Source organism: Crotalus tigris, unplaced genomic scaffold, assembly GCF_016545835.1.
Source record: "Crotalus tigris isolate CLP2741 ecotype Arizona unplaced genomic scaffold, ASM1654583v1 scf7180000023829.5930981, whole genome shotgun sequence".
NCBI classification, from domain to species: domain Eukaryota; kingdom Metazoa; phylum Chordata; class Lepidosauria; order Squamata; family Viperidae; genus Crotalus; species Crotalus tigris.
In genome coordinates this window covers 1,825,062-1,849,572 of record NW_024100213.1, presented here as the reverse complement: position 1 = coordinate 1,849,572, position 24,511 = coordinate 1,825,062, and the positions used below count along the sequence as shown (strand labels likewise).

The 24,511-nt window shown below is 35.7% G+C and overlaps 1 protein-coding gene across 2 annotated transcripts in view; it reads right to left on the bottom strand.

Annotated features, from left to right (window-relative positions):
• Positions 1–999: 999 nt before the first annotated feature.
• CHCHD6 (coiled-coil-helix-coiled-coil-helix domain containing 6) overlaps positions 1,000–24,511 on the bottom strand; it is a 256,299-nt gene continuing 232,787 nt past the window's right edge. Inside the window, exons 8-9 of one of the 2 annotated variants that reach the window (XR_005554026.1) lie at positions 1,332–1,500; positions 1,005–1,100 (exon numbers count right to left, since the gene is read on the bottom strand). Coding sequence is in view for 1 of the 2 variants with exons in the window: in XM_039321835.1 (XP_039177769.1) it covers positions 1,477–1,500 (24 nt within the window). In the remaining variant the exon portion in view is untranslated. Of the gene's footprint in view, positions 1,501–24,511 lie in introns of both variants that reach the window. The other variant, XM_039321835.1, reaches the window with a different exon arrangement.

Below are 24,511 nucleotides of genomic sequence, written 5' to 3'. Positions count from 1 at the left end.
TCTCTTACCAAGACTTCCAGTTAAAGTTACAGGCTTGGAATCCATCCCATTCTCTGATCAAGAAGTCTCTCTTGCTGAATGCCACAAAGGCTGATGTTCTGTTGTCGGAGCAGTAGAGCACATGCAACACACCATGCTTACGCTTATTAGAGCCAGGCTGAAGAGGTTATATTTAAATTTATGGCTGGATTAGCTTTCCTTCTTGCCTACAAATGAATTCAGGATTCATTTTCTGAATGATCACATCTGTTTATATTCCGCAGACACCTGCATATCTTGAGATGACAGCATCTGCTTGAACGCTGTAATCAGTTATTTCTCAACAGAGGAATTGCCAATTTGGTAAATAAAGCTCATAATATAAAGAACATGGAAAATGTTATTACACTTGCCTAAGGGGAAAAAATATCCAAAGTAGGTAAAGAAGCTTTGGCATCCTAAACTTTACAATGTAGAGCTCCTATAATGCAAATTTCGGTCAAAGGCAACCTGTTTAGAGACATATTTTTAAAGAAATAATATTTGCAAAGGGATGTTTGTTTATTTTTGTCTCTGGGTTCATTCTGTAGCTGCCTCCAGCATAGAAGAGAATTTCCTAAGATGCAAGCTGTCTCCTAGCTCCTCTGAGTATTTTTTTATTTTTATTATTTGTTTCCCATCTTTATTATTTTTAGAAATTATTCAAAGTAGTGAATATATCCAAAATACCTTCCTCCTATTTTCATCATAACAACAACCCTGTGAGGTGAGTTGGGCTGAGAGGCAAGACTAGAACTCAGGTCACCTGCTTTCTAGCCTGCTACCTTAACCACTAAAGCAAACTGGTTCTAAAGTTACCCCTCCTCTCATGAGTGAAAATTTCCCTGGAAATTTAAGATCAGCCACCCTGTAACTGATTTAAATTTGAATTTACCTGGAAATCAGATTCTTCAATAGAAGAATTGATGTTCAGTTTTTAAGTTATTTTTGAAATTTTGAATAAAAGAAAACCTGACAATATAAAATAAACATTAAACACTCTTTATTATTTTATTGGAATGCCTTGCCCATGGTTAGCCATACATATATACATACAGACATTATTCTGTAGATGTGTGATTCTAAAAAAAAAAAAAAAGAGGAAACACAAATTAAATATTGGCTAACAATAACATTGAACATTTGGTTTTATATTTTTGTTTAATATTCCATATTAGAAACAATATTTGCCTGCAGCACTCCTTTTCATGAAAGAGCATCAGATGAAGGATGTTGGCAACATATTTTTTCAGAGCATAGCTTTCCCCAAACCCATTTGGCCCTTAATTCCAAATTCAACCATTGCAACTGACCCGTAGAGGCATCTGTGCAAGGACACAGCGTGCTTTTTGTGCACTGCTAAAGGTAGAAGGCACTCATTGACAGCAGCACGAAACAAAAGAAGATGCTGGCCTCTGAATAACTTCTGCTGTCTTCACCTGTTTTAGCAGTTGGATTTTAATCAAAATGCACCAACAATTCCTGAGAGAGGGAGAAAAGAAAGAAAGAGAGAGTAAGAGTCTTTCCAGTAAATGAAATGGCAATGTAACATGGAATGCAGTAAAACAATGTTTTATATTTCAAATTCTTACAACTTGTTTTGCATTGGAAAATTTCCCCTAAAATCATGAAACAGTACTATATTGAGATGATGTTTATATTGAGATGATGTTTGCTATTATTATTACATCAATACCCACAGTCTCCTATGGAAAAATTAATTTAATATCTGAATGAAACTGCTAAGATAAAGCTACCAGTTTGGGATGAGGTATCATCAGACTGTCAGAGACTGGACAAAGAGAAATAAGCCAGACTAAATACCTACTCCATCAATTGCCAATTGGCATCTGGGCCCAATTCAAAGTGTTGGTGATTACCTGTAAGTCCTGTATGGTATGACAGTGAATTACTTAAGGACTTCTTTATTCAAAACTAGTCTGCCTATCTTGGTAGATTATCAAGAGAGGGCATGATCAGGGTGCCACACTCTGGGAAGTGAAGGCAGTATGGAACAGAAGACAGGCCTTTTCTGTTGTAGTCCCAATCTTATGGAACAATTTACCCTCGGAAACAGGCTTGGATCCTTTCTTCTTGGGCTCAGGGAGGGGAGAATATGACCACCTTTGGTGTTCTGGTTTTTTAAATTATTATTATTTGTGGTTTGTATTTTAAGACAACTGTTTGACATTATTGTAAAACACCCAGAATCATGAGATGGGATGGTATCATTTCAATTAATTAATTAGAATTCTTCACTCTGTTGGAAAGGTGATTTGTTCAATATAATTACTTTTCATTTATGGAATGAATACTGAAGTCTTAAGCAAACACCATGAAAGAGGGCTGACAGCATATACTTCAGTGATGTGTAATTTTTTTTTTTAATACCAAACCATAGCAGTTGTTGGCCCTGAAGCTGAATACATACATTTCATTATCTGCTAATATTAGCATAGGCTAGGGGTCTTCAAACTTTGCCCTTTTATGACTGGTGGACAAGTCTTAGTTGCCAAGTTTGAAGACCCCTGGGATAAGTTCGTTCTCTCTCTCTCTCTCTCTCTCTCTCTCTCTCTCACACACACACACACACACACACACAAAATCATACAAACATATCTTAAGCAGTGGAAAGGCCAAGCAACAAGGCTACACCCCCAGTAATCAAGGATACTAAGCAAGTTGTTAGGTAAAGTAAAGAAATTATAATCTACCCCTCTTCTATCCTACACATATTGCTGCTACCAGAGAATCTCTTTCTGTAACCTACTTTCTTATAATCTGGATTTTCTAAACAAGAAATACTATATAAACGATTTAAATAAAGGCTATCTTGGAATAAACAGAAAGTCCTTTACTGTATCTTCAAGCAAGACAGCCCACTTAATATATTGTTTCTCTTTTATTCCAATCAAAGTGAGTCCCTTGCAGCTCAATGATCAGGTGTCTGAGATGCACATTAAGAGGGGAAGGGAAATGAAAGATTTGCAAATTACTTCTGTGAAGATATAACAAAGACACAACCCAGAATCTGGTTATTCCATATTGACAAATGGTTATGATGTTGGACTTCTAGTTGTATCTCTTCTTTCCTCAGGGAAGTTCACTTTGGAAGTTCTAGAACAGACATGTGAAACTCGCGACGTTACGTGATGTCACGCGACGTATTGAAGCTTTTTTGCCATTGCCGACAATGGGGTGGGCACGGCTCCGGTATGATGAAACCGGCCCACGGGCCAGCAGTTTGGCACCCCAAGAGTGTCACATTATAAGGTTATATTCTTCAGAGTCATATATATATATATATATATATATATATATAATATATATATATATATATATATAACACATACATACATACATACATACATACATACATATATATATATATATATATATATATATATATATTATTAGATTTTATATGGGTAGGGAAAAGGTTGGGTCGCTGCAGGTACAGGAAAATCGGGATAAAAGGGACAGGGTGTGGATAACTACAATAAATACGTAATTCAGCAAACAAGCTGTTGTCCAGGTCTTCATATTAAGTATTATTGTTTATATAATACTAGAAATTTCTAAGAATAAATTGATATAGTTACAACTGATATTTGGTAAAAGACTAATATTCCTTTAAATAATTAACATAGTTAATAGCATAACAACTATTTCCAATCATCAATCTTAATACTTAATATAGTAAAACTCTAAAATCTCTTCTTATTCTAACGTGTTTCAACCCACTGATAAAATTTTCCCCAGGTTTTATAAAAGATTGAATCTTCTTTCTCCTTCATCTCTAACGTTAATCTGTCCATTTCTGCACAATTTAGGATTTTCAAAATTATAATCTGGTCTGATGGTAGGTTTTCATTTTTCCAAAATTGGGCAAATACTATTCTTGCAGCTGTTAATACATGTAATATTAAATAATCATTTTCTTGCTATTCTAATACTCACTAAGTATTTTGCTGCATTTGTAAAGTATTGATACTGATAATATTTATTTTAAAAATATGAGAGTGCTGATTTTCCTCATAAGATGTTGTCTCTTAAATCTGCAACAACAATCTGTGTTCTATTTTTAGAAACTTATGAAAATAGTATCAATTGGTATATTTCAACAAATAGCATTCCTCAAGCTAAAAACTGTCTGCATAAATCTGGTGAGGAGAGTTGTTGAATTTTATACGCCAAGAAGATTATCTTATTGGTATTAGAGTAACAAAACAAAACTGCATCATAGAATGATCAGATAAGCAAATTCTAGTCCTTAAAAAAGACTGAAATCAAGGCCAGCCAGTGGCTTCCTAATCTGTAGCTCATTTCCCCAAAGGCTGCTGCAAACAAAAGCTGCAGTTGATGGCACTATCAATCAGTAGAAGCTGTACTCAACAAGACACTTGATAAAATTACTTCTGAGAACAAGTTGTGGGTGGAAGGACTAATTACTATTTCTCCCTCATCTTAAAAAAGACAAATTGGATTCATGAAGGTTATGGAACCGCACTGATTGGAAGCCAAAATGCTTTCAGTGCTCATTAGTCACTGCCAGGTCATTTATAGTGACATAAGTTTAAGGTCTCAGCTCCATCTATTAGTCTGGACTATTCCAAGCTTGAGAACATTGGTATAAGAATCGTCCAGATACAGGTATTCCTCGACTTACAACTGAAAAATGTGTCTTATGGTCATTTTTCAGTTATAACCTTTGCAGCATCCCCATGATCACATGATCAAAATTCAGATGCTTGGCAACTAGTTCATATTTCTGATCGTTGCTGTGTCCCAAGGTCATGTGATCATCTTTTGTGACCTTCTGACAAGCAAAGTCAATGGGGAAGCCAGATTCACTTAACAACCAGGTTACTAACTTATCAACAGCAGTGAATCACTTAACAACTATGACAAGAAAGGTCATAAAATGGGGCAAAACTCGCTTAACAAATGCTTCACTTAACAACAGAAATTTTGGACTCAATTGTGATCTAAGTAGTCACCTCCTTCCCTGACTCCAAGAACTGCCAAAACCTCATTCACTTAAATCAGTGGTTCTCAACCTTTTTAATGCCGCAACCCCCAACCAGTCGTAAGTCGAGGACTGCTCAACTGGTGCAGCACCGTTTGCAGAATGGGACTTTTGGCGGGCTCAGCAGGGCAGAGACAGCCTGGACAATTCCTACTGGCTTTTGAAAGCCAATAGAATTAGACTCTATTCAAGAGAGTCTATTCTATTGGCTTTAAAAGCCAATAGAATAAAAGGGAGTAGCACAGCTAAGGAAAAGGGGGAAAAAATGGCAGACTGCGTTGTTTGGCGACCCCCGTGAAATGGTCATTTGACCCCAAATGGGGTCCCGACCCACAGGTTGAGAACCACTGACTTAAATTGTAGATCTCAAAAGAACTATATTAGAAAATAGAGTCTCCTGCAGAACAGATATTTTAACATAACATGCACAGATTGTTTTGATCTTACCTTTTGACAGCCAAAACTTCCCCCACCTTTTGTACTTTATAAATGATTTTTAAACCTATGCTTTTATGTTTTTTTATTATTTATATTTCACATTCATTTGAATATTTCTACAAAGCCATACTGGAATTATAATACTTATAATAAATAGATTCAATCTACATAGTAAAATACAAGAAGATGTAATTTGTTTTCTCCTATTTCTTTGATGCTCAGTTGGACATCTCATCATGCTAGTTGTTGTTCACATTTAAATCACTATTACTTGCAAGTCTAATGTGTGTCAAGTACCAGAGGCTTCAGACACATTCTCCAACCCACCGTCTAAAAGATGTAAAAATGTCCCTGCCTTGCATTTATTGTTGTGCAAATGAGTATAAGAAGGCAACGCTCGATGTAGAGTACTGCAATACTATTCTATTCATCAGGTATTTGAAAATATACGTGTTGGTGCCAAATGGGAGCAGATTTTCTACAATCTATAGTGTGTGTGTGTGTGTGTGTGTTTCAAGTACCTTATCAGGCTACGCTGAAAGGCTAAACTGTTCTTTATTATTGTATTTCTATGAGGAAGAAGAAATGCATTTATGGAATTATCTGGTTCAGGTGCCAAAATATTTAATACTGTAAAATATTGCCAGGTAACAAAATGTCTTGGTTCAGTCCTCTTTAGGGAGGCTATGTTGCCAAGGTTTAAGTCCCCTCATGGCAAGGCACAAACCATGAAGCAAGAATCATAACACAACTTCAATAAACCATGTTTAATGCCAGGATTAAAAGTGAGGTACAGAATTTGGAAACCGCAATAGGAATTTTCAGTCCTCATTTATTACTGAGTTTAATAAATCTCTTTGAACTGCTTGAATTCCTTGTTCTGAGGCGTTTGGCAGCCTGGACTGAGCTGCGGTTTATGAAGGCTCTTTTTTAATCTCTTGGTCCTTTATGTTTAACATCTTACCGTCTCTAACACCACGGTGGATAGAAGTAAGGCCCTATTCAATCCCTTTCAGCTGCAGGGGAAGGGAGTGGCCGATTGCAGAAAAGGTTACAAGGCAGGATTCTGACAACACAATTGACTCCCCAGTATGTATATCATGAGACATGCACTAATATTCAATCTTTTCTTTGTTCTTAATTTTTGCTATTTTTAAACTTTAAAAAGATATAAAAGCCCACGTGCCATTTTTGAATTAAGAAAATACAGGTGTATACATGATTGTCTGCCTATTTATCTAGCCACCCATTTTTTTTTAACACAAAGCTCATATTCATCTCTTTTCTAGGGAATAGTCATTATTTTATTGTTCTGACCCTTTATAGCCTGGGCATCATTTTGCCAGCATCCATAATTATAATCAAACCTCTGCCCTCTGTACCCCTTTAATCTCCTATCCCCAGCCCCAAATGCAAGTTTTCTCTTTCAAAATATCATCCTGTTTATTTTGTTTCATTCTTCAATACTGCCTAGACATTTTATAATCATCTCTTTCTTTTCTAAAGTGTTAGCTATTCTTAATTTTTGTATCACCTGCAGATTTGGTCATCATTTCTTTGATCCCTCCGTTCAAGTTACTAATAAAAATAATCTAAGCCTAACTTCCGGTTCCATATTGCGGCGTGTGCAGCCATGCGAAGAGACTTCTCTCTTCACCGGCTGCTTTCCCTCTGCCGGTAGACCCTTAATCGGGTCGAAAAGTCACCCTGGAGGGTTGACTACCATTGAGGAGATCCTCGTCGACTGTGGAAGGGTGGCAGCTCCTTCTGCGGTCCGAGATTGCTCCTTAGGGCCGACGGAGAAAAGATTGGCCAGTAAAATGGCCAATCTCTTTGCTGCTGTAACCAGAAGTCAGAAAAACATTTAAGCAAAGAACCACCATGGTTGATCCGGATGAGACTTTTTTTTTCTCTTCTCTTAGCCCTTTCCTCTTTTTTGGAACTATTTCCCTGTTTTAAGAGAATGGCATTTGTTAGTGAGGGAAGAGAAGCTTTGAAATGGAATGAAAATTAACTTCAATTGACTATTTTTTATTTCTATTTACTTTGGGGTCTTGAAAAAAATTTATTATTGAACTTTATTACTGGATTTAGTTGCAACTGTCTTTTTTCTCTGTCTGATGCTGAGATTGGCTTTGACTTTCAGATCATCATAAAAGGGAAAAGACAAAGAAATTTTACAGCTGTTAAATTTGTGGGGGTGGACACTGGCTAAATGTTATTAAATACAGTCTCCACTAAAAGATAACAGGAGTGTTTCTAGTTACTATTGAAATGGAGAAATTCTATTCACAACTCAACTGTAAACTTATATTGGAAAAAATTTATGAAGCCACTGAGCAAATATGTCTGCAAATAAAAAAGAGTACCATAGAAATAAAAAAAGAAATTTACTTCAAATTTACAAACCGACCTTCAGATTTCATCTGACTATTCTACAGACCAAAAAACAATATAAGAGGAATTAATCAACACTAAAGAAGATTCTATCTTATTCTATGTACAATCTATTGAGATTCCTGATGACCAAAAAATAACTGTAACTAAACCATCCACAACTTTAAAATTAACAGAAATGGGTGTGCAAATACAACTGATTGAGGATTATGGCAATTTTGATAACCAACTACTAACCACAAAACTGGACATAATTGAGTGTCTTACTCAGCAGATTCAAATGTCGAGATTTGAACATTTAAAACATCAAGGGATTATCCACAAAGGAGTCAGGTCTCTAAAACAGAGGAGGGGACGCTCTTTCTTGACTCAAATGATACCACAAGGAATAAAGAGAGACTTATTTGTTGATATAGATGCTTTGTTATGGAAACCTGCTTGGCACAAAAAGAAAGCTAGAATAAGATTTAAGAGTGTGACCTAAAACTGTACACAATGGGTTTAAAAGGCTTTTTAGACATTGATTGATTCAAGGTTTAAGATTGCTAAATAAGACGTTAGAGATCCTGATTGAATAAAGATTAATTAAATATGTGAACTTAGTGAGAAGATGTTTTTCTTTTTGTATTAATATGTTTGTTGTGGATATAACAATTATTTGGATTGAATTTAAATTTTACTGAGGAGGTTACAAGAGTTTTACATAAATATTGATTGATAGATTATACAGTAGATTTAAAATAGAGTAGAAATGTATTTTTTGGAGTAATATTCTTGTTTTTAGGAAGGATAGTTATTTTGTAATGGAAGGAGAATAAGAGGGATTTTTTATAAAAGAGGTAACAATATTAATAAATGAGTCACTGATTATGTTAAGGAAAAAGGGAAAGGAGAGACACCTGAAGTATTAACAATATGTTTATCTAAACTAAATTGGAATATGGTAATTGTAAATAATAAAGCTCAATACAGGATCTGGATTTATATAGATGAAATGTTATTAATGATTCTTTTGATTGATTGAACTTTATTGAAAAATACATTAATTTGAATATATTATATTATTTGAGGGAATAGAGAGGGAGTTTTTAATGATTTAATCTGAATTACATATGTATGATATTGCTTTTGGATAATTGATTACCTTATCACCACGTTTCTTAAGCACCTGGTTGTAAAAAGAAAAAATCTATAAAACTTGTTTTTTTAAAAAATAAAAAAATAAATCTAAGCCTTGTTTTATTGTTTCATTAAAGAGGATATCATGAGAGACTGTGTTGAATATTTTGCAAGGTTAAGATATAATAAGTCTATATTGGAAAGTCAGTGAGACCTCAGATTTGCTCCCTTTGATTGCTGATACGTCTTTTAATGAACTGGGTCTTTACTAACATAGCGGAAAAACGGATCAATAGTACTCCATAGGGTCAGCACTTAATGATGTGTTTAAAAATTAGACTCAGTGATATTGTTTTATTTCTTCAGTTTATCTTTGTCATTTTTTCACTTTTTTCTTTCACCCCTCTCTCCCTTTTGTAAATTAAGGGAAATAAAAAATATTTTTAAAAATGACTCATTGGATAATATTAACTTCCCAAGAGCAACAGAATCAAACAAGGATGGAAGCAGGGTAAAAGCTACAGAAATAATCAGATAAAAATAATGAGACTAAAATGATGATGGTAATTTTATAATAAATTTGATTTATGGAGACAATGTAAAAAGCAGATGAGGAAGTGTCTGACCCTTCCAACACTAAGCAAGTTGTAATGGAAGCTGAAACAAATTGTGGGAATGAGCATACACTCTCCACATAAGGGGTTCAAAGGTTACTTTGAAGGTTACTGTTGTCTTTGCTGACAACAGCAGTACTAGTAACATATATATAGACCTCGACTTACAGCCATAATGGGGCCTGAGCATCATTGTTGTAAATCATGACTATCATAAAGCAGGCCACCCATGTGACCGATCAGATTTTATGATCTTTTTTGCACAAGTCGTTAAGTGAATATGGTTGTAATGCCACAGTCATCACGCAAATGTATTGTTTGCTATGGGCCAGTTTTGCTGAAAACCAGAAGTAAATGCCAGTTTTCAGCACAAACATCATAAAATGCAGGTGCATGACCATAGGACTCTGCAAATAGTCATAAATGAAAGCCAGTTGCCAGGTGCCCAAAATGCAATCGGGGGGGGGGGGGCAGCCTCAGAACTTTGGAAACAAGTCAAAAGTACCCCTGGGAAGGTCCATTGTAACTTAAAATGGTCGCTAAGCAACCAGTAGTAAATTGAAGAAAATCTGTACGTTATTGATTTTTGCAAACATGCAAGAATAATTGCTAATAAATAAACCAAAAAATGTCAATATGTACTTTGATAAAGACCAATAATTACAATAGCCATTAATAAGGATAAACAATTGATATCTTAAGTGTCAGTGGTTTAAAGGCTTGATTATGGAGCCAAAAATTTATTTGAATGAACATAGTTCATAAAAAATAAATAAAATCATAGTCTATATAGGTAGTCCTCAACATACAACCACAACTGAGCCCAACATTTCTGTAGCTAGGCAAGGCAGTTCTTAAGTGAGTCGTGCTTGATATTACAATTTTTGCCATAGTTGTAAAGGGAATCATTGCAGTTGTTAAGAGAATCATGTGGTTGTTAAACAAATCTGACCTCCCTATTGACTTTGTCAGAAGCCAGCTGGGAAGGTTGCAAATTGTGATCACATGACCCCAGGACAGTGGAACCCTCATAAATATATGCCAGTTGCCAAACACCCAAATTTTTATCATGTGATTATGAGGATGCGGCAATGGTTGTAAGTATGAGAACCGGTGATCGCATTTTCAGTTCCATTGTAACTTCAAAAGTACAATGAACAGTTGTAAGTCGAGGACTACCTATTATATAATTTACTACATAATTATTGCTTTTTCTTTGATGCTGCAAATCTTCTATCTTCTTCCAGCAATTAGAAAACACTATCAAGTATAAAGCAATTATTTAGTTATTGAAAAAAGCAACCAATGCAGAAGTAATTTCCTAGAAATGGTTCATTGTTCCTGCAACCATCTGAATTCCAATCTTTCCCTCCATTATGTAATTCTCAATAGTTGCATTGCTAAACTGCCACAGTCCTTGTAAATGTATGAGTAATAGAGAGATATAATCCACAGACAGCAGGCTACATATTGCTTCCAGATGTTTCACTGTAAAGGCCCCGTAAGTCACCCAGATTCTGTTACTGAAGTCTAAGGATTCACATTTCCCAGGGTCTGTTAATTGTCTTGTTTTGCCTTGTCTTCCCGGCCTTTTCCCTTGCATTTTATTCACAGGTCTGCTTTTCCCTCATTGCAGTGTCTCCCACTACCAGCCCTCTTCTTCTTTCTCCATTCATTCATTTTTTTTCCTTTCTAAATACCCAGACAGGAAAATCTTACAGCTTGAAACAGTTGGCAATGTTATGAAACAAATTTGTTTTGTTTCACAGCTTCATTACATTTAATATCACAGCTCATCATTCTGAATGATATATTATTTTATGAAGTCAACATGCTATTTGTAAATATTTCTAATCTAGCTTGAGATACTAAAAGGTAGACAACATAGTCATACCTTAGTCCAACTTTAAACTATGAGCATCCAAACAGGTGGGGAGTGAGAAAATGAACCCAGCAGGAAAATATTCATTATTCTGCCAAGTTTCAGCCTATGTTTTCTGCTTGATTATTTGATTCCAGCTACCGATGGATTCTAGCGTACTCTCTGATGACTAGTCTTACACATATAGGAAAATATATTGGAAAGGCAGAGTTTAATTATGTAAGTTCTGCCTGAAATGGTACAGTCTAGGGGCACGTTTATCACTGCAAAGGTAGCAGGTATAATTCTTTATACATTTCCTTCAGTATTTAAAAAAAAAAAATCTGGGAGACTCATCCTTTATTCTGTCTATTTTATGTATTTAATTTTTTTTGTCTTTTTCTTACATATTTTAAATCTAAATATTTTATATTAATGAGTTTTATGGACAGAAATAGAAAAATTACAAAATGCAAAAAAGAGGAAAGAAATAAAAACCACAAAAAACTAAACACGCACATTCAAACTGAAAGGGAGAGAAACTACCTATATTATATAAATAATATCAAAATACAGGTAGCCCTCGACTCATGACCACAACCGAGCCCAAAATTTCCATTCCCAAGCAGGACAATTGTTAAGTGAGTTTTGCCCCATTTTATGACTTTCTTGCCACATTTGCTAAGTGAATCACTGCAGTTGTTAAGCTAGTAACATAGTTGTTAAGTGAATCTGGCTTCCCCATTGTCAGAAGGTTGCAAAAAGCAATCACATGACCATCATAAATACGAGTCAGTGGCCAAGGGATGCTGCAGTGGTCATAAGTGTGAAAAACAGTCATAAGTCAGTTTTATCAGTGCCACTGTAACTTCAAGTAGTCATTAAACAAATAGTTGTAAGTCAAAGGCTACCTGCATTTTCAAGTCTACCTTGATGTGAAAAGTAATTAATAATTTTCTAAAGATTGCAAAATATAAAATCTGTGCCATAGAGAAATACACTAAGCATTTTGTTATTAGTAGGTAAAATTGCCTTTTCAAAAACAGGCAAGCCACACATTTTTTTCAATCCAATCCTCGACATTAGGAACATTGCTACTCTTCCAATTTCTCAAAATAAGCATTTTAGCAACTTCTCAGGCCTGATGCCTCATGCTTTATAAAGGTTTTTACTCAGTTTTGCTTTGGCCAGCTGTTATTTCTTCTGAAAAATGGCACCATATAAGTAAGGTGATTTTAGTATAACTCCTTCGCTTTGGTACTAATTTTATATTCAAGATTACAAGTTCCTTCTCTGGTGAAAAATAAAAATTAGTTACAAACGGTTGAGAGGAAAAATAATGAGGATCACAGCATAGGACCCAGAGAGTTACTGTGGAGAATAAGGACGATAACCTTGACAGAGATATGCAAACTCCACTGCCAATTTGAGAAAGAATAACACTTGTTCTAAACCATGAACATCTAAATAGAATCTGGAAGTGGCTCAGACATCTTCCTAATTCAACTGAAGTATAATTATAAACACAATACAATCAGACATGCAATATTCTGTTGTTATACTTTTATTGACACTGGCTATTTTAGCTACCTGTGGAGTTTCTACATCTGGCCTTATCTAATGAAGTAATTCTCTATCTGTAAATCACTTTTAACTAAGTGATTTTCACTCTGCTTGCAATGTGACCACCAATATATTCACATATCAATATTTGGACAACCCAAATAATGTAATTTAGAATGGATGTGGGATGATGTACTGGTTATATTTGTTTGTGCCCTGAATATCATAGAGAACAGGAGTGCCCAATCATAGGTATTTCATTTATTAAGGAGAATTTCTGTCTTGAATCATTCCTGTTTTTCACATAGCATAAAAAAGGCAGAGACATACAACTATACCCCCTCACATCTTCACACTATGGAATAATTCACATCCTCTATTGATCTCTAGGTATTCTACACCTCACCTATTTGTTCATGCATTACAACTTATTGATTTCCCTAGCACAATTGCTCTGATCACTGTTATCACCTGGGGAAAGCCTAAATTAATGCTCCACTTGGAACAAACTTTTTTTTTTTTTTACCTGTGGTGAAATTTCACCCATCCCTAGGAAACAGTCAAAAGGAGAGACCAAAGGATGACTTCCAGTCTTCTTCCAAACAGCCTTTTCCAATGACTCATGGCAAGGAAAAAAACCTCTGAAAACTGAAAAGCACTGTGAAAGGAATACTGTCCAATTCTGCAATGGGTCACTATTGTGACAATGACTGCAAATTAACACAAAAACTGCAGGTGTTTTTGGTATATCTCACTTTAAAAAAATTGCAAACACTGTATATTTATATAATATTTTAAGTACCTTTGCAGCAATCTGGTGAGATGAAATAATAATGTGCTTATTTAGCAGAATATGAAATGCATGCAATCAGCTGATGAGCGCAGAACTTGCCAAAGTTTCATCCATCTCTTGGACATTTGCTCTAAGTTAATGCAATAATGATTACCTTAACCTGCAACAGAATAGTAATGAATGCATGCTACAAGCATCTCTTCTCATTTTGGGTTGCTTCTACTTTAATCATGTATTATCAGTTTCAGCATGGAGAGACCATTGGTACATGTGGGGGTGGAGCTAAAGAAAGAATTAAAAAGATTTAAGTAGGACAATAACCATCCAAATGGTATAGGGTTTCCTGCCTGAGCAGGGGATTGGACTAGATGACCTCCAAGGTCCCTTCCAACTTTACTGCTGCTGCTACTACTACTACTACTACTACTACTACTACTACTACTACTACTACTACTATTATCTTTAACATACAGCAAAAGGAGGCCTGAAGATGGAGTTCTTTGCCATTTGCCCTCAGATATGAAACCTGTATAATCATTCATATTTTAAAAATTGCTAAAAACTTTAAGGAGAAGAAATGGCAGACTGAATGCCTTGAGATAGCTCACCAGTGCTCCAAAGAGCTCCTCCTCATGGAGAAACTGAAAGTAACAGTCTCTGTGGGTTTAGAAATCTGGGAGATGAGAGACTAGCCATCTTGCTCAAATTGAGGCTGGCACCTTTGAAAGGAGGTTTAAGTCTGCATGTTTCCTTTCCTAATTACTTTTGGAAATTGCTTGTAAACTACTTTTCAGCTACTAGAATTCTTTGGATCAGCAAATTTTATAGCACTGGGTAAGTTTCCTTTGACCATTAACAAAAAAAGTTTTAACTACAAGTTTAAGAGCTGTTTTCTTCCCTTTCAGCACCTTCATTTTTTTTCATTTATATTTTTTTTATTTTAGTTTGTATTAGTTTTTATGTTGCAACTGTAATTTTTAATAAGATTACTTTAAGAAAGTTGTTAAAAACTTGGTTATTCAAACAAGCATTCGGGAATTAGAGATGTGATAATTTTATATGTAACCATTATTTGTTATGATTTTAAGAAATTAACATTTCACAGATAGTATTTATTGTTAAATATGTATGTTTTATCAATCAGGAAAGCAGGAGGTTGAGGACCTTACGTAGAACAGATCATTAATCATCAGAACATTAAATCTGAAATAATAGTAATATCCAATCATAGACAATTCTTTTACAATCTGGCAACTGTTACTCTGGCTGGAGGCAATAAGACTGTATCAACCGTTAATAAAAGTTAAATTGTCTCTCTTAATCCAAAATGACAATGAGCCAAATTCACCTTAGGTATACTTGTTCTTTCCATTCTGCATCCTTAACAATTTCATATTTTTCTGTTAACACATGGCATAAAACACAACAGCCATCATTACGTTACAGAAAAAGTTTATAAAGCACAAAACATCTACACCTTCCAATGCAACTGGATTAACCCCCACTGCTCTCCGTGTTCCCTAGACCCCAGAAGGGATAAAGGATTCCAATTGACACATGATGTTTTCTGAAGTGGAATAATGAAAACCTGCAAAGATTCCTTTTGGGTTTTAAGGGGATTAACAGGAGCTTTAGAAGTATTTATGAGTAAACCTCAGCTAGTAGTACACAGAAGGAATTCTTTCCTTTCAATTCTAAATAAAGTTCGGTTAATCTCACCCAGGGATATAACAGAACCTCCTTTATGTGCAGTGTAACTTGAAAACAGTTACAAAATGGAAGACAAGTTAACAATATCGGGAAGGGTTGGAAAAAATGTTAACAATATCAGGAAGGGTTGGAAAAAATGTTTTCCTAAGGTCACTATATGAAGCACTGTGACTGTATACAATCAGGGGTGTCAAACTGCCAGCCCATGGGCCGGAGGCATCACGCGAAAGCCACACCCACCCCATTGTCAGCAATGGCAAAACAGTCCCGAGACATCACGAGTTTGACATGTCTGCTGCACATTTTGCAAACAAAAGTAAACTGTTTCATCTCAAGGGCAGGCAAATTCAAGAAGGTTCAGTGGAAAGAAAAAGTTATCTTTCTCTGCACCAGTGTAGCACAGGTTAGTCCCTGACTTATGACTACAATTGGGACCTGAATTTCTCTTGTTAAGCAAAGCGGTTAAGGGAGTTGTTCCTGATTTTTAAGACCTTTTTATACCATGCACTTAACACTGCAGTTGTTAAGTGAAATACACTTTTGTTAAGTGAATATGCTTTTCCCCATTGATTTTGCTTGTCAGAAGCCAGCTGAGAAGCTTGGAAATGGCAATTACATGATCCTGGTATGCTGCAACCACCATAAATAATGCTGGTTACCAAACGCTTGAATTTTGATCATGGTCACATAGGGATGCTACAAAGGTCTTAAGTACAAGGACTGGTTGTAACTTTTTTTCAATGCTGTTGTTCTTCCAACAGTTACTAATGAATGGTTGTAAGTCAAGGACTATTTGTAATGTCAAGGGTCTTCAGATCTTTCAAAAATAGCAGCAGGGCTAAGAGAGGCTTCAGCAAGAATCTTGACAAGAAATCCTCTTCTCCACATGTCCCTCTAATTTGCTTACAAACATGTCATCCAAGTCCTTTAAAAAATAAACAAAGTCTTCAATCTGTATAATAGTGGCAGTGGAAAGAATTATCATCTTTTAAAAGTTTTGTTTTATTATAATAATAAAGTTGAAAGGGACCTTGGAGGTAATCTAGTCCAACCCCCTGCTCAGGCAGGAAACCCTATACCATTTCAGACAAATGTCTGTCCAGTCTCTTCTTAACACTACCAGTGTTGGAGCATTCACCACTTCTGGAGGCAGGTTGTTCCACTGATTAATTGTTCTAACTGTCAGGAAATTTCTCCTTGGTTCTAGGTTGCTTCTCTCCTTGATTAGTTTCCATCCGTTGCTTCTTGTCCTGCCCTCAGATGATTTGGAGAATAGCTTGACTCCCTCTTCCTTGTGGCAACCTCTGAGATACTGGAACACTGCTATCATGTCCCCCCTCATCCTTCTCTTCGTTAAAGTAGATATACTAAACTAGACATATTAAACACCACTTCTCTAACATCTGAATTAGGAACCTATAAAGGAAGTAGATCATAACACTACAGCTACACAGTTGAACTCATTTAAGCATCTTTAAACTATATGTTTCAATTTTGGTTTCTGCTTGGTTAACTTTTCTAAAATTAGCCATTTTTGCACTTTAAATCCCTACAGTATATGCAGCACAGGTGGGAGGATGGTGTGTATCTCAGAGAAAAATAACCTAAGATGCTGCTCTTAAGTCTCTTCTGCTTAGTGACCTAGTGAAATTTCACCCAGAAGTATTATGAGCTCAACTTCCTTTATTTATTTAACTGTTCACATTTTTATTAAATTGTTGCCATTCAGCAGTCTGTAATTTTATTTGTATGAGAGATATATTTATCTTGTGTGCAGGTGTGTTGGCAAAGATGGAAGCAATCAGAGGCAGAAAATATACACACTCATATCTATATGTATCTCAGAAAGACTTAAATTTTAGTGAGCTTGCAGGTGGAAAATTTTACTTAGGATATGAAGGAAAGTAATCTGGTTGTACAAGCAAAGCTACATTACAATGAAGCCATTCTTATAAAGTGCTACTAAAGCCTCATTCAGTAACAAAGGCTTGAAATTGAGCTATTAGGTATAGATACCCTGCTTATATCTGAGCTTTCCCCAAAGGACAAGAAACTCACAAGTGTAAAAAACTGAAAACAAATGAGATGGTTTGTACCTGCTGTATTTTAAATTCCTCGGTAAGTCCTGGGAAAGCAGTCAGACAAGGGTGGGGATGTAGTAGACTGATATTGTCAAGACTATGACATATGAGGAAGATGATCAAGTAGGTGACTACTAAAATGAAACCCTGTTTATGAGAGGAAGCAGTATCCTCAGCATGGCAGTACAGTACATGTATCTCCTAGTCAGTGGCATGTGGGAAACCATGTTGGTTTGTCAGACAGAGTCTGGATCAAAAATCCTAGCTTGCATAGAACAGCACAAATATCGGGCTTAGGTTGCGCTTGAGGAAAGTTCACTTCTAGTGAAGTGAACGCCAACAGATTGATCGAAAGGTTTCATATGAAACACCCCAGCAAACCGAAAGATAACACTTAACATATGCTTTTGTTTACTTTACAGGATCTGTCTTTCTTGTAAGGGGGGCCGGATGTCAATGCTACAAATACTGTATATTCTTGCTTTGACAATATGCAAAACTGTCTGGCATTTATTGGGTTAATACTTAGCTTAGACTGGGCGGGGGAAAAAGCCCGGGAAAGAAAGAGGAAGCAAACTTTTGACCTTCTCACTAATTGGATAATGTGACCTGTGACTGCATGAGAAGGGAGGGGTTTAGCAAGGAAAGCTTGATGCCAGCGAAAGGAAGTTCAGATTCTGGCATCAACCAGTCCATCATGGCGACCGGCAAAACTGTAGCTCTGCAATAAAGATTTTAGGAAACATGCCTGAAAGTTCTTTGAAGTGCTTCATTAGTCGGAACATGTGACATCGCCCCCAAATCTGTCAAAACTGACCAGCATTTTGTCCTTACCATGATCAGAACTGATAACCCAATCTTCTCTATCTAATTTAAAAGCATTATGTGAAAGTGGTAACCAAAGCCATGATGGGCTGCAAAGGATAATATTCATGGGCCACTGATGAACCCTGAATAGAGAAGGTTGTAACATGAAATGCAAAGAACATGAATTACTATATAAAAGAATAAACATGCCTACATACGTAAATGTGTAATTGTAAAAAAATAAGTGAAAGATGAAGATTACAATAGATATGAAACTGGCTTCATCTTGTGGAAGGGAACTGATGAATACATGTACAATGTAGGAATAAATGAAAGAAATAGATGCTGCTTCTCTTCCCCCTCTCATTCTCTCTCTCTCTCACACACACATACACATACATATATATGCGCATGCATGCATGCCAGAAAGTGTGATTCAACATTATCTGAATTGATGGCATTTAAGTTGTTAATAGAAACTCACAGGTTGTGACAATTTCACATTACACTCTAGTAAACTGTGATCACGAAAGAACCAGGGATATATCTGGAAAAAACTGTGAATTTTGGGGAAAAGGCATGAATAGATGGATGGATTGAATAAAATGAGGGAGCACAGGTAGCCCTTGGCCTACGACCACAATTGAGCCCAAAATTTCTGTTGCTAAATGAGACAGTTGTTAAGTGAGTTTTGCCCCATTTTACAACCTTTCTTGCCACAGTTAAGTGAATCACTGTAATTATTAAGTTAGTAACACAGTTGTTGTTAAGTGAGTCTGGCTTCCCCATTGACTTTGCTTGTCAGAAGATTGCAAAAAGTGATCATGTGACCACAGGACACTGCAACCGTCATAAATATGAACCAGTTGCCAAGCCCCTGAATTTGGATCATGTGACCATGGGGATGCTGTAACAGTTGTGTGTAAAACAGTCATAAGTCACCTTTTTTTCAGTGCTGTTGTAACTTTGAACAGTTACTAAATGAACCCTGGGCCGTTTACAATAACATTTAGGACATATTCTAATGAAAGAAAGGGAGAAAAGTGTTTTCAAAAAACCCTAATCAGACTGCAGAAAAAGAAAGTACATAAACAGAAAATAAAAGATAAATTACTCTCCCCAAAAAAAACAAATAAGAAATTGGCATAAGACAATAAGATGTGGAAAAATGAAAATAATAATCTTACAAAGTGCCACAGAAGTGTTTAGAGTTACACTACTAAGAAAGAAGAGAAAGGATTCTTAGTGAAATGAAGTAAAAGAGATTGTGGATGAGGAAAAAAAACTACAAAAAATAAGAATGGGAGATATATGTTCTACAATGTAAAAAATGAGATAATTGCAAACAATGTTATTAAAAAGAACAAAGAACAGTTAAGAGTAAAATAAGGCAGAGAAAATGCAGAATGATTTTGATGTTAATAAATTGGTTTGAAAGTAGACGAAGAGGGATAAACAAGGATTGCTTTAAAATTAAAAGCAATGATTGACTTGGAATGAAACTGATGTTAGAGATTGTAGGAGGATTTTTTTAGAAATGAGGTGGCATGTTAAAAAGTGTAATTGAAATGAATACTATGTACAAGAAAAAAAATTCAAAAAGAAGTCAGACCTTCTGGAGAAATGGATGGACCTTCTGGAGAATATGAATGTGATTTGCTTATGGAATGAGTGACTTTTTAATATGTGTGTGAACACATATCTGTATCTAATGACTATAAAAATTAAATTATTCTTTTTTATAAACTGAAAGGTGAATCCTGACAGATTTCTGATTAATAAGGTATGAGAAGTAACAATGAGCAAAATCTGAGAACTGTGGTCTGATTCTACACCAGCCTATAGATATAAAGACCAAAATCTTGTTCTTCCTCAAATTAATGACAGATATAAATATGAGAAAAAGGAAATATCTTGTACGTTGTTGATTCAGAGAAAGCATAAGAAAAAGTGAATAGGGTTACATTCTGGAACATTTTGTGCAAATGTAGAGTTGAGAGGTGGTTGATATATACCATAAGATGGAAGTACAGAATAAATGAAAAGCTTAATAAAAGTTGAACAATGAACAGGGAATAAGATGAAAATATGTGATATCTTCTTGCTTTTCTCATATATGTATGAAAAAAATATATAAGGAACGCTTGTGGTGACATTAGAGGCATGTTGATTGGGGATGTGAATGTGTGTTCAATAATAAATGCACATAATGTTATGCTGCTGCATCTGAATGTTTTGAAGTGAATGCTACATATACTACATGATGTAATGAGCTGCACAGATCTAAAAACTAATCTATTGAAACCAAACAGTTCCATACTTCATGGGTGCCTTCCTATGAACATCCTGACAACACAGAGATAGTCAAATTTTTCTCCAAGCCAAATGTAACTGAGTAGAGATTCCAACTGAATACTCCTCCTTATGTGGTCAAGACATTTACAAGTTGTAATGTAGTTTTCATACAGTAATAAAGGTATAGGACAGTGATGGCGAACCTTTTTGAGACCGAGTGCCCAAACTGCAACCCAAAACCCACTTATTTATTGCAAAGTGCCAGGTCTGCATCAGCATTGTGATGCCCTCGGGGGGGAGGGTGAGGAGAGCATGGCCCACTGGGTGGGCGTGGCTGCAGTGGTCATGGCAGACTGGGTGAGCATGGCTGGGGCCAGTCCCTTGCCATCTCCAGGGCATCCCTGGGGGGTCAATGCCGCTTGCTTGCTCACTTCCTGCCCTGTTGCTTCCAAACGCCACATGCTCGCTATTCTGGCAAACTCCGCTGGGCAATGGCCCACGTGCCCACAGAGAGGGCTCTGAGTGCCACCTCTGGCACGCGTGCCATAGGTTTGCCACCACTGGTATAGAATGAAAGAATTCATTTTTATCAACCATAAAGAAGCTATGGTCTTAATCCTAGAACTTCCTCCAATTGGCAAAAAGTCTTATGTTGCACTTGTAATCAGACAGGCTTAGTAATTTATATAGCAAACAAAATTACAACTCCTAGCTTTATCACTGAACACAACACACTTGACTTGTAAATCTTTCACTGGCAAAATAAAAGCGGTTACAGAAGAGAAGATCTAAAGTTCTAAATCACAAAAAGAATATTTCAAATATGAAATTCCCCATTAAAGTAAAATCAACCCACAAATTGTTCCCCAAATCAAGTACTCTGATGACTGAATTTTCTGATAGGATCCAATCATGACCTAATTATGAACAGAGGCTTCTAATCATTCACTCAATAGAGAAAATTTGGTTTTAATGCAATGTGAAATATCGCATCTACAAAAAACAAAAAAAGCATTACGGTATATTTATTGAAAGTTTCTGAGAAACAAGAAAGTAAATCTTACAAACAAACTAGTTATTTTTTTTGGGGGGGGGGAATAAAATAGGATATGGCCTGGAAAGAGCATGCTATAGGCATTATGCAGAAATAGGCTAGTATTTAGTAAAACAAGACTGCAACTTGCAGAAATGGGTAGAATTCTGCAAAGTAGGATCAATAAGAAATGAGAATTATTATATTTCAATTCCATAATGACATAAATTTAACTTTGAGTTCTGTATATTTGCTGGCTCTATTCTGTAATTGGCTACACACTTGAAAATAAATGCTTTACTTTGAAAAAGGTACTGAGATTGATCAAGACAAGTATTAAAATTAAATGAGGAAAAAGAAAAAACAACAACTACCAAGTGTCAGAAATGAAAGGCAAACATTTAAGACAAGGAATATTTCAAGATATTGAAAGATTTCTCTATCTCGCCATCCTTGATTTGGGAGGGGAAGGATCAGTCTTAAAATGGTTTGAACCTAATTCATTTACAAACTTACATGTTTTAAAATATACTGTTGAAAAAACTTTTAAAATATGTAATTGAAAAGCTTGATAGTAACATTAGAGTTTTTGGAATAAGGAATCCAGAAATGTAGATGATAGAATTAGGACACACATCCTGTTGGATCAAATGAATGCCTAATGATTAAACTCAGTGAGAAACAAACATTTAAATACTCTTTTGGGTCAAATAGTTAATTCATACTGCTACTGAATGCATTATTTACAATAGGTACTTGGAAATGACTGTTTCTTTTTTTCCTTCTTTCAGGCTAATGATAAATAATGCTAGCTATTATTTCCAAGTTAAAGAAGATGAAATGTTCAAATGTGTGTGTTTCCGTTCACTCACACTAAAACAGGTGGTAGGAATTTGAATGAAAATTATCCACAGATAATTTTCAAATAATTTGAGTGATATAACATGAGAAATATTAACTCCTACACCAAACAGCAAAGAAAGCAAGTAGTTTCAAAACACGAATTATTTTGAAAGATCTAATTTTGTCTTAATTGAGAAATTCATTAACTATTTAATGAAGCAAAAAATACTAATGAACTTTTGCAATATTCAAGTAAACTCCTCTCTCCAAAAACCTTATTTTTCTCTTTCATTCTTATCTAGTCTATGGATCACCCTGCCATACTGGGAGCATTTACAGTTGATTAGATTGTATTGAAAAAACTCTTCTCTTCTCTATGCCTGCAGATATAATTCCATTATATTTCATATCAATATAAGAAAGGAACTTAAGGCATGTTAGAGGAGAACTTTGAGCACAAACTGAAATGGATATGATTTACTACTTGTTATACAGTCTATAGTGGAAAAACAGAGCAGCTTTAGTACTGAAATAAATCCAAACTTTGCTTTGAACTTGCTGATGACAACTTTCTCAGCCATAGCTTTCTACTTGTTAAACTGGAATAAAAATGGTAGAAGAAGCAGTATCAAAATGCTTAATGATACACACAGCCGATGTCCATTAGAAGACACTGTGACAGAAGAAGAAAAATGCATCTTATTATTAAATTATTTAGCTTTATAGCACAGCCAGAAGCTCTGCTCCCCACATAGACTGTTGAAGGCAGGTTTATGGATGGTCTTCAGTATGGATCCTTGATTTCCAACCAACCATGCCAGAGTTGTTAGTAACTAGGAGCTCTCAACATGAGGCCTTAAATTATAGCAATCAGCACTGACAGAATTGAAATAAGTCAGGCTCTGCTTTTTCATTGGTCTGCAAAGAAAGTAATCAAAACACCATCACTCTCCCTGCAATCCAACCCACCCAACACAAAGAGGACAAGGCAGTTATTTGACTTGCGGCAGGCTTTTTCATTTGTCCCACTCCAGTTACTATGGCATTGGTCCAGACAACTTGCTCCCCTTTTCATGAACTCTGCGGTGGGCATTTCTCCTAAGCTGCCTATCATTTCCTTATCAAACAGGGAAAAGGAAGGATCACTAGAGACACATCTCAACCACACTAAGATTTCACTCTCTCAGTGGGCTGTAAGTGCCCCTATAATGTTAGCTTTTAAAATCATGTGTTATTATCTGCTGTTGCCATTCAATCTGCAAAGAATAAAGCACTGGGGGTCTCAAGACTCACACAATAAGTCTATGCATTTGCCAGTGATTGGGCAAACAAAGCTACCATGTTTCAATTACATTGGAAACCTTTCTGTTGTGTGAGTCTGGCGAGATATGTCCATGCATGCGTGTAAGATAGTATCTGGCAGTGCAAATTTGTCTTTTAATAATTACCTACAAATGTTGCTTGTGTATATAAAAGACCATGAGTGAGTATATATCTGAACTCTAAACTTTTCAGAAGAATCCTCAAAAAGGAAAGCTCCCTTGATTCATAAATCCAGCTGTGAAACTTTTAGTATATTCAATGTTGTTATAAAGATCACAGTCACAAGAAACAGCACATCCAACTAAGCAGGATCCAGGATAGATATTGTCAGGAGGAAATGTGTTGTTTTTCTGGATTCCTCCCAAGCCTGTATTTCAAGAGATAAGCCCAGGCAGACCAGCTGAAGTGCACAGTTCTAGTACATGCACTTTTAATCGTATTTTGGGGTAGAGGAGTTCAAGTTTTCATAAAGATGCTGAAAAGTCTCTGAAAGCAATCAGGGTAAAAAAAAAAAAAAAAAGTGGGAAATTTCTCCAACAGGAGAATGGTCAAGATGCATTTAGATGTTTCTCTAACTTGCTTTTTGC